At 46.8% G+C, this 10413-nt stretch overlaps 1 protein-coding gene across 1 annotated transcript; it reads left to right on the top strand.

Annotated features, from left to right (window-relative positions):
* The first annotated feature begins 302 nt into the window (after nt 1-302).
* Nucleotides 303-6513, top strand: LOC110289200 (serine protease inhibitor A3F). The gene is made up of 5 exons (XM_021155357.2): nt 303-375; nt 2245-2863; nt 3584-3857; nt 4799-4949; nt 5588-6513. Exons 2-5 carry the CDS (start codon nt 2257-2259, stop codon nt 5891-5893), a joined length of 1338 nt encoding a protein of 445 aa, XP_021011016.1. The 5' UTR covers nt 303-375; nt 2245-2256; the 3' UTR covers nt 5894-6513.
* Nucleotides 6514-10413: the final 3900 nt, after the last annotated feature.

The following is a 10413-nucleotide window of genomic DNA, read 5'->3' as shown; positions in this document are numbered from 1 at the left end:
CTTGTGGTCTGTGCTTGTGCCCGGTCTTTTTGCCTTCATTACACATCCCTCTCCCACAGTCTCCTTTCAACATTTAAAAAGCAGAAACCACACCAGGACCTCCCTCTACCATGTTATTTATAACAGTTAGGGGTTTGCCCAGCAGGAAATGATTTTGCAAGCTAAAACCTATCAGTTCTATTTCCTAGAAATCACACATTTCCCATCAGAGCCCAGAGCACAGCTTGTATACATCACCATTTCCTAAGATGTGGGACCAGTCCTTGGTGGAAATAAATAGTTCAGCAAGCAGTGGAGAGAACAGCAGACCAGGAAGGCAGCAGCCCTGACCACCAGGAGCCAGCTATCACAGACAGAGCTGGCTAAGCTCTGCAGGTAAGGCCCTGATACTTTCTCTCTGGGGACAGAAGGAGGCTTCTCTGGGTGTGTGGTATTGTCTATGACCTAGGGTTTTGGTTTGGGAAGGGTGAGCATTTTTTCTGGGGCACTAGTTTGGACTCCAGGAACATTTCTGCAGTGCCTGAACATCTCCACTCTTATCTGGGTCTTCATGGCTATGGAAGCTGCTGGTGCCCTGAGCTATGTCCTGGAAAGCAAATGGAGCCTGCTCCTTCTGACCCTCCACAGGTCCATACTGAGACCTTGCTAATTCAGGTGCTGATGTAGGAGCCAGGAAGGGACAGGATTGTTACAGAGTCCCTTCTCCAGAGTCAGCACCACTGCCATGCTCACATCAGACTGCAGAGGCCTTAGGTTCAGGGACCCCACTTCCCTTGTAAATACTCTGGAAAGGAAAGCAGGGCCACACTCTCCTAGACAGGAGTATAAGACAACTGCTCAGCTACTGACTCATTTCACTGCTCCACCAACAGATGAGCCTGTGTTCTGTGGAAATGACCTTGGAATAAAGAATTATCTGATGCTTTTCTAAAGAAATGGTTGCCTCAGACTGACACGGTAAAGGTAGCTGAAGCTCCTGGCTTCTCTGCAGGCATGTCAGTGCCTTGGGGACATGAGGCAAAGCTCCAACACCTTCCTCCCCTGCTCTCCTTTCTCCTACATCTCCCAGTCTCTTATCCCCTCCATCTTCCCCTTAGCTTCTTCATCCTGTCCCCTCATCCTCCCATCATCCAGTCCATCTCCCTCCCCTTCCACATTCCTTCTTCTCCTTTCCCATTGTCCTCTCCCCTCTCCACTCCTCCCCTTCCCCATTCCACACCTATGGAATCTGCCTTTCCTCTGATCTCTCCTACAGTAGGTGCAGAGGCTGAAAATGAGCAGCTGTCTTTAGAAAGATCACAAACCATCACTTCTAGGGTTACCTGGTACCTGTGACTCCCAGGACAAGTGTGTATAGAGGAGATGGCCCTTTGGACATTTGTCACATCTAATCCCATGTTGAAGATATTATATATTACAGATATTATTGATAATTATGTAACATGGTCCTCTTGACAGATTGCCCACAGACGTTTACCAATCTGCTTGCTACCACACAGACATCCTGAAAGCCAGAATAAAATATTGTCCAGGTTTGAGAGACTCAGCCTCCACTCACTTTTTGTCCCACCGTTTTTCAATGAGATATAAGCTACCAGGAGGTACCTTGGCTTGAGTTAAAGAACCTTCCACTATTGGTCCTTTTAATTGGTACCTGTTCTCAGAGGTCCCAAGGCTCTGACACTGAGCTAGACACCTACACTGCTTCTTCTCAATTGACATCCCCACTCCAAGACACATGCTCTAGTTCCATCTCACTGCCATGAGATTCCTTAGATTGGTCACCGGGAGGTTGGGCTGGGTCCTCTCCTGCCTAACTGGCCCAAGATTCTTACCCTGTGTCCAGACTAAAGGGAGGTGATGAGGTGTTGGCACACAATTGCAAAGGAAGGTGGTTCCTGCCTCCCAGTGAGTCCTTATGACAATGTCAGAAAAGGAGAGGAGATATTAAGATAACACAGGCTGGTGCTCAATCCCACATTCTTCACTTCCTTTCATGGTGACCCTGGCAGTCACTTCATTTCTCTGAATAATGGTTCTCTATTAGGAAAGTGGCTACAGTAACAGCAGGTCCTCCATAGGTAAAGGAAGCAGGGCACAGGCTGATGTCATTACAGAGGCAAGAGCATCTCCTATGAAGGATACAGAGGCAACCAAACATAAAACAGGCCAGATAAGAGAACTACAAGATGGTCAGGACAACACTAACTCTCATAAACTGAGTGGATCTTTTCCTTCACACAGGAGAAGAGAGTAATGGCTGGTGTCTCCCCTGCTGTCTTTGGCTGCCCAGATGTCACCTTGGAAAGGGACACTGCAGTCCAGGAAGTGCAAGAAAATATCACATCAGTGGACAGTTTAACACTGGCCTCCAGCAACACTGACTTTGCCTTCAGCCTCTACAAGGAGCTGGTTTTAAAGAATCCAGATAAAAATATTGTTTTCTCCCCATTCAGCATCTCCACTGCCTTGGCCCTCCTGTCCCTGGGAGCAAAGAGCAACACCCTGAAGGAAATTTTAGAAGGTCTCAAGTTCAATCTCACAGAGACCCCTGAACCAGACATCCACCAGGGCTTTAGGTACCTGCTATATATTTTCAGTCAGCCAGGTGACCAGGTACAGATCAGCACAGGCAATGCCCTGTTTGTTGAAAAGCAACTGCAGATACTGGCAGAGTTCAAGGAGAAGGCGAGGGCTCTGTATCAGGCTGAGGCCTTCACAGCAGACTTCCAGCAGCCTCTCGAGGCTACCAAGCTCATCAATGACTATGTGAGCAATCAGACCCAGGGGAAGATCAAGGAACTCATCTCAGACCTGGATGAGAGGACATCCATGATGCTGGTGAATTACATCTACTTTAAAGGTGAGCGTGGTCACTGCCTGGGAGTGGAGGGAGAGGATCTTATCAGGGGACTTGTGTCCTTTATGCTGCCCATTTTAAAGTAGGTTTTGAAGCCTTGCAGGAACGGTTGTGTAATTTTTATTACACACAGGCCTTACAATGCTAAGATTTTTAGATATAGTTATAATTCCTGGAACACACACATTACCCATGCCTTAATAACTGCACTATCAATGGATTCCTGGTAAATCAAGTCTGTGTTACAGGACCCAGGGGCTGGCTTCACACTAAGTCGATGCTTGGCTCTCAGTCCGGCCTTCCAACAATATGATTCCCACCCTGCACAGCTAACAGATCTCAGAGAGAAAGGACTCAACTCTTCTCTTTTTTCCCATTACATTCTAGACATGCTTCCCCTAAGGACAACAGGATCCCAGTCTCCCTCCAGGCTCCAGGCTCACCATTTGCACTCTCATCCCTTGCTTACACACCTGGTTCTCAGAAGCTCAATTCTCCAGGCTGAGGGTTAGAGGTTGTTCTTTGCAAACTAAGCCTGCGGATTTCTTCTCATTCAGAGTTCTGTATCTCTCAAGGATTTTCTAATTATTATAAAACTACTAAGGGACACTGTGCTGTTGAAGGTATATTGACAGCTGTCATGACTCAGAAGTTGGTGCCATATGGGGTGGAGATGCAGTCTTTGTGCTACTGTTACAATCTGATGATTTGTTCCACATTTAGGTAAATGGAAAATGCCCTTTCATCCAGATGATACATGTACGTCTGACTTCTACTTGGATGAGAAGAGGTCTGTGAAGGTGCCCATGATGAAAATTAATAACCTGACAACATCCTACTTCCGGGATGAGGAGCTGTTCTGCACTGTGGTGGAGTTGAAGTACAGAGGAAATGCCAGCGCCCTGTTCATCCTCCCTGACCAGGGCAGGATGCAGCAGGTTGAAGCCAGCTTGCAACCAGAGACCCTGAGGAATTGGAAGAAATCTCTGAAGCCCAGGTACATAGACAAAGACCCAGAACTGGCAAGGATCCCTTAGTGCTGTTGTTCTGATATCTAGTATCCCAGTACCTCAGAGTCTCACATACAGCCAGTGTAAAGGTTAAAGTGTCAGCAGGGGACAGGTGAAGTTGAATTGAGTCCCCTCCACTATCTCAGGTGTTTCAGGCCTGATTTTACTGTGTTTTTTTTTTTCTTCACAATTTGAAACCAGCTCAGAGAGGGAGCTGAGGTTTCTCCCCTCTCTAACAGCCTGTGTATACATGGTGTCTTTAGTGAGTGGAGAGTTGTGAGCCAGGGGGGATTGTGATTGACAAGAGATGAGCTCTGAGATACAGCTGTGCCCCATGGAGTCCTCTCATCCCCTCATCCATCATTCACTCAACATTCATGGTATGGTGACTTGAAGACCCACTACATGCCAAGCTGGGACATAGACCCTCAGAGTCTATCAGAGATTAAAGTCCAAAANAATTTCTTAGCCTCTGGGCTTTGTTGCAATTGAGAAAGGGAAAGTGTGGGAATGCTAATACAGTGAATCTTTATTTCATTCCTCACTGGTGAGGAGTGGTGAGGTGAGAGGGGCAGTGTCAGAGGATAAGGACAGCTGGAGTCTGATGCAGGGTCCTACATTAAACAGAAGGCTCCTTAGGTGATGTCAGAGGGCCTCGTGTCAGGGAAGGGCTGCATTTGTGGATCTAGGAGGAAAGCAATCTCAAAGAGCAGCCAGCACCAAGTCAGGTCTCCTGTTTACTGTTCACACTTTCATGCACTGACAGGTAATTAATGTATTAGGGAGAACAAAGTCAAGTTGTGTTGGCATGGCTGGGAAGAGGACTTCCCTGTAGTTAGAGGGCTCTCTGTGTAGAGGAGCCCCAGCAGCACAGTGGACTGTAGAAGCCACAGAGTACAGGAACTCTGTGTTTTTCTTTCATTCTCAGGATGATAGATGAGCTCNNCCTGCCCAAGTTCTCCATCTCCACCGACTACAGCCTGGAGCACATCCTTCCTGAGCTGGGCATCAGGGAAGTCTTCTCCAAACAGGCTGACCTGTCTGGGATCACAGAAGCCAAGGATCTGAGAACTTCTCAGGTAAAGCAAGAAATGTGGGGTGGTTCAGTTTGGTCGTGAATGTGGATGGTTAAGGGCATGTCAGCATGTGGCATTGGCAAATGTGTGAGAACCCCTGTACTTCTGTTTGCCTCGTGCTGGGGAGAGCTTAATCCCACCCTAGATAATCTTGCTGAGAGCATGCAGCCAGTCCCTACTTTGCCCTTTGGACTAGACCTCACCAAGGAACCCATGGTGGGGATTGCCTACACTTGGTGTTAGATCACATGGATACCAACCTGTGCTGCACTGAATGTTCCACCCACAGTCCACTGCAGGCACAAAGCATGCCCAGCCTCAACTTCACTGCAACAGCCAGGACTTCTTCTCTAGCACATAGAATAGCAGCAGTAAACATAAGAAACAAAATAAAAAATGCTGGCATTGCCTAGTCCTGTCCTCCTGTTGTAGTGGTTTCAGGGCATCCCTGTTTCAGACACTGAGCCAACCAGGGCCTGCCTCATCTCACAGCCTGAGCAGAGGCTTGGGAATCCAGGGATAGAGCTCAGGGAAGTAACAAAAATCTTCATGAGCAGGTGAGGCCAGCACTCACTGCTTGCTCAAGACCCTTCTCCTGCCCTCCCTGGTCTCCAGTGAGTGATGTGTTTCTCTCCCCACAGGTGGTCCACAAAGCTGTGCTGGATGTGGGTGAGACAGGCACAGAAGCAGCTGCTGGCACAGGATATCAAAATCTCCAATGTTGTCAAGGTGTAATCTACTCTATGAAAATATATTTCGACAGGCCATTCCTGATGATTATCTCTGACACAAACACTCATATTGCCCTCTTTATGGCAAAAGTTACAAATCCAGAGAGTGATGAGAACTTCCTAAATAAGGAGTATGCTTTTCCCCAACTGCTGGAAATTATGCCTGAACATAGGTCTGTCTGCACATGTTGCCTTCCATGTTTGAATAGACAGTGACACTGACCAACTCTGTCATATCCTCATGCAGAGAAACAAGCCTATGGCTAGTTATCGTCAGACTCCCTGTCTTGATGGTAGCACTAAATCAAGTTCCTGACCTGAAATTTGTGTTATTCCCCGTCCCTGCTGTCTCCACTGTATCTGCTTCAACCCAAAACGCTGGGACCATCAGTGAGGCTCTCTTCTAACTTAGGCTCTGCTTATTTCTGCCTTCAGCTTTTCAGTCATGATGGGACTATACAAGTTTACAGGCCAACCCATAAGGATTAAGAAGGGAACCTGCAGCTCTGGGCCTATCTCAGCATCTGAAATGTTTGGTGCCCCGTTCTACCTTACTCTTGCCTTCCTCTGGGCAGAGCTATTCTCAGCCCCTGCATAGTCTCCTGGCCCCACCCAGATCTGGTACAGGTGGAGATCTCAGCCCTGCAGCTGCATGGGGCTTGTGGTTCAGGGCAGTTCTTCTACCCCTAGCACTCCTACTCAGGATAGAGAAGTATCCTAACCCTAAGTGTCCAGTTGACCAACCTCACAAGACAGATGGACACCTCCACCTTCATCACACAAATTGAAAGGGCAGGAGCTAAGGATCAATAAACATGTAACTGCATTGAATGTGACAGTGTTCACAGAGCTTCCGTTTGGCGATTGTACCCTCTGGTGACAACAGGGACATAGAGATTGTCACTCACACTCTGTGACTCCTGTGATGGCCCTCTGACCTACATGCTATTGTGAGTCCGGTTATGGATAAAATAACTGAGGCACAGAGAAGTTTAGCCACTTTCCCATGACACACAGCTAGGTATCATAGTATTTCAAGTTGACTGGTGACAAGGCACAACCTTCATCCAACAGTGAGTCTGCGCCTGAGACTTTACAGTGGTGGTGGGCGGGTCAAGACTCTGGATGCTGCACACAGAGCACCCAAAAAGACCTGGGTTTAGGAGGTGAGCTCTGTGGTGAGGACGGAGGAAGAGGATGATGGTGATGGTGATGGTGGTGGTGGTTATGATGCTGGTGGTAGTGATGGTGGTGGTAAGGAGGATGAAGAGGAGAAGGAGGAGGTGGAGGAAGAGGAGGCAGTATTAGTAGTCAGATGACCAAAAAGAGAATTTAGTCCAGTGCAAAGAACAATGGAGCCATTTCCTGGAACCTGAGAAGAAGCATACTTTGGAAAAGGACAGAACATACACTAGATGGTAAATAACCCATCCCCATGTGATCCTCTAATGTCTCAGAGCCACAGGGAGCTGTGCAGGGTCAACCACTGCTCCTGTTACACCACTGCAACTTGTGTGGCCACAATGCAGGGAACTTGGTGGTGCAGGGGTCATGGGGATCATCATTGATGGAATCTTGAGGGAACAGCAGGTCAAACCTAGAGAGAGGAGTGGGTGATACAGCTCAAGGACTGAGCCAGGTTAGTAACTAGGTAGAGGAGGAGAGGAGGCCAAGGTGCATCTGGGTCAGGTGCTGGGTGTCCATGGAGAATCCTGTGAGCCTGGAAACACAGCCAGAGGCCTGCAGACAGAGGGAAAGCTGTCCATCAAGGTGGAGACACACCTGTGCCTCAAGGCTCCTCAGAAGACATAGTGGCAGGTGGACCTGTGGTCAGCAGAGCATCACACACACACAGGATTCCCTTCCCAGTGAGCACCAAGATAACACACATAGAACCATGGTGTGAGAGAAGTAGGGGCCATCTATTGACAGTAGCCAAGTGTCCCCACAATGACAATAAGCCTAACTGTCAGTCAAGGACATGAGATGGACAGCAAATGCACTCTATGAGTAGTGATATGAACCAGCTCTGTCCCTCGATCCATTTGGCTTCTACCAGGTGTCTAAGGAACCTAGGGTTTAATAAATCTCATGCTGCCCTTTTGGAGGCCAAAATATGAGTCTGTCTCTTAAAGGAGTCTAGAACCTAGGTATCAGCAATTTCTTCTCATCATTCCTTCAGGGCTGACCTTTTCCATGCCTCTTGAAACCAAAATTTTGTCATGGAGAAGAAGCCTCTAAAGGTAGAGGTCCAATGTGCAATAGAGGTGAAAGACTGTGGAGGAGAAAGATAGGACATATTACAGTTCCCTAAGGCTGACACCTGGTATCATCCTGTGAGACTCAGTTCCTTCTACATGCTGAGCACCCATTTCTTAAAATTTAACGAGGGGAAGTAACTGAAAGGTCAAAACTCAAAACACAATGTGTCCTTCCCACTAGATCTAATGAAACTCTGACATATCACCTTGAGGTTTGAACTCAACTACCTAACAGAGATCACCAACAAGGTCTCAGGTTTACACAGGAAAGATTAGCATGCAGGACTGTGGGATAGGGAGTAATATTTTCGGCAATAGTTATAATGACCATCAACATTGGCTGCCACTTCTGCCCTCACACTAGCCCAACCCCTGCAGCTACATCTCAGAAACTGATTCAAAATGCAGGCATAGGCCAAGAACTTGTTTCTCTCCATGATATATGGTTGCAGGGCTAGAATTCCAAGCCTTCCTGTGCAGCTGTAGGAATGGAGAATGGTGCAGCATCTTTGGAGAGGTTGAGACAGCAATAACACTGTAGACAGGTACTCAGAGGAACAGGAAGCGAGGACCTGACAGGCACTGCAGCCATCATCCACCACGCTTTTCATAGTTGGCAAAGGGAATGGGACTCAAGTCCCAAGAGATGCATGGAAGAGCAGAGCTTGTTCAGGCCATAAGTTATTACTACATTAGACAAATGATGGAGGTGACATTTCCTGTTTCCTTGTGTGTGACCCTGCCAATATGCTCACAGGGAAAGAAGTCAGACCCAATAGGGCCTGTGTCATGTGACCCCTAGACATGTGATATTCAGAAGAGGGGAATTCATTAATAGAAAGAGTGTTGTAATGGTTATATGGAGCTTTGGGGAGCAGAGAATGGGGGGTGACTCATCAATGGGTATGAAATCTGTACAGCAATGATTAACATTGCTTGAAATAAGACACTGGAAATCCATCCAGGCAGGAATGAAATGTGGGAACTGAAGGGAGGTTCTCTGAAATTTAAGTGTGTTAAAGGGCTGGGCAGCAGAGGAAAGGCCCAGCTGCTGGATGTGAAGTTTGTGTGTGGTGCTGGGACATGGGGACAATAATACAACATGATATGGGAACCAAACACCAAGCTCGACCAGAGCCTTGGGAGAGGGGACCCGAGATCCTCTATGTCACCATCAGTCCAGCTGCAGTCCCTCCTTTCCACTTCACTGGCTTTGCCCTTTCACTGTGAGCACAAGTAGAAGTCGCTTTACTAACATGTCATCTACGCCTCCTTTTGAGTCAAGGAGGAAATGAAATATCTGAGAGTGAGTTTAAGGTCAGTAGGGCAAGATAGTGAGGCACTGAGTCCAAAGGAAATGTAAGAAGAGGGCTGTGCACATGGATGCACACTTACACATTCACAAACACACAGACACACATTACACACCTGCTCAGGAATGACTAAGTGGTAGGCTGTTTTCTGAATATATGTCAGGCCCTGAGTTCAAGCATATATATATTTGTATGTGTGTGTGTGTGTGTGTAGGTATGAATTTTTATATAGACACACATATACATATGTTTGGGTAAATATGTATACATGAGTTTGTATATACATTGACACACATATATGTATGATATACATGTGTATATACATATGTTGAAAATGGACAAATATGTTGATGGGTAAGGATGTTCAGGATCTTCTAGATTTGCACAGATGTAATTTGCACATGGAGCACTTGGCCTTGAACTTGGGCTATTCGATTTGCTACAACCAGAACATAAAAGAAGAAATAAATATAGGATTGTCATAGCAAACCCATCTGTTTCTCAGTTAAACGAATGAGGCTGCTGGGACTCAGGTAGACTGCCTAGGGCTGCTGGCAAGAATAGCAGGAAGAACAGGACACCTGGCTCACACACTTCTCTCTGCCCTTAGTCAGCCAGGTCACTTTTATTGCATCCTTAACCCGAACAGGCTGAGGAAGGACCAGGGATGAAATGGCTAAGGTTTATTCTCTTCCTTAAAGTGCAAACTCATTTTTCTGCATCCAAGTGTCAGGTCCTACTGATTGGTATTCTTCATCATTACATTGATCTGTAACTGCCATCATAGTGTTAAAACACCAGACCCTATGGGATGAGCATGTAGAACATGTTTTAGCAGCCATGGAGCTCCCTAGACACAAGGTATATCAGTCCCAGGAATGAGCAGCAGGCGTCTACCATGGGCTGTGCAGAAAGGTGTCGAACATCAGTTTCTTGAAAGCCTTAAAGAGACAGACAGACTACTGCTCTGGTGGCAAGGTACAAAGCTTTACTGATTTCTTCAGCTTATATGCATGGGGTACGACTTTGCAATTTTTACTCAAACAATAACATCTTTGCTTAGTTAAACTTAACACACACTATCATCACTCTTGGTTTCATATTTTCATAATAAGAACTTCAAAATAAGGAACTGTTTATCAGCAGACCCAAGACATCCTCC

The sequence above is a fragment of the Mus caroli genome, unplaced genomic scaffold (assembly GCF_900094665.2).
Source record: "Mus caroli unplaced genomic scaffold, CAROLI_EIJ_v1.1 scaffold_6281_1, whole genome shotgun sequence".
Taxonomy (NCBI): Eukaryota; Metazoa; Chordata; class Mammalia; order Rodentia; family Muridae; genus Mus; species Mus caroli.
This window is presented reverse-complemented; position numbering and strand designations above follow the sequence as displayed.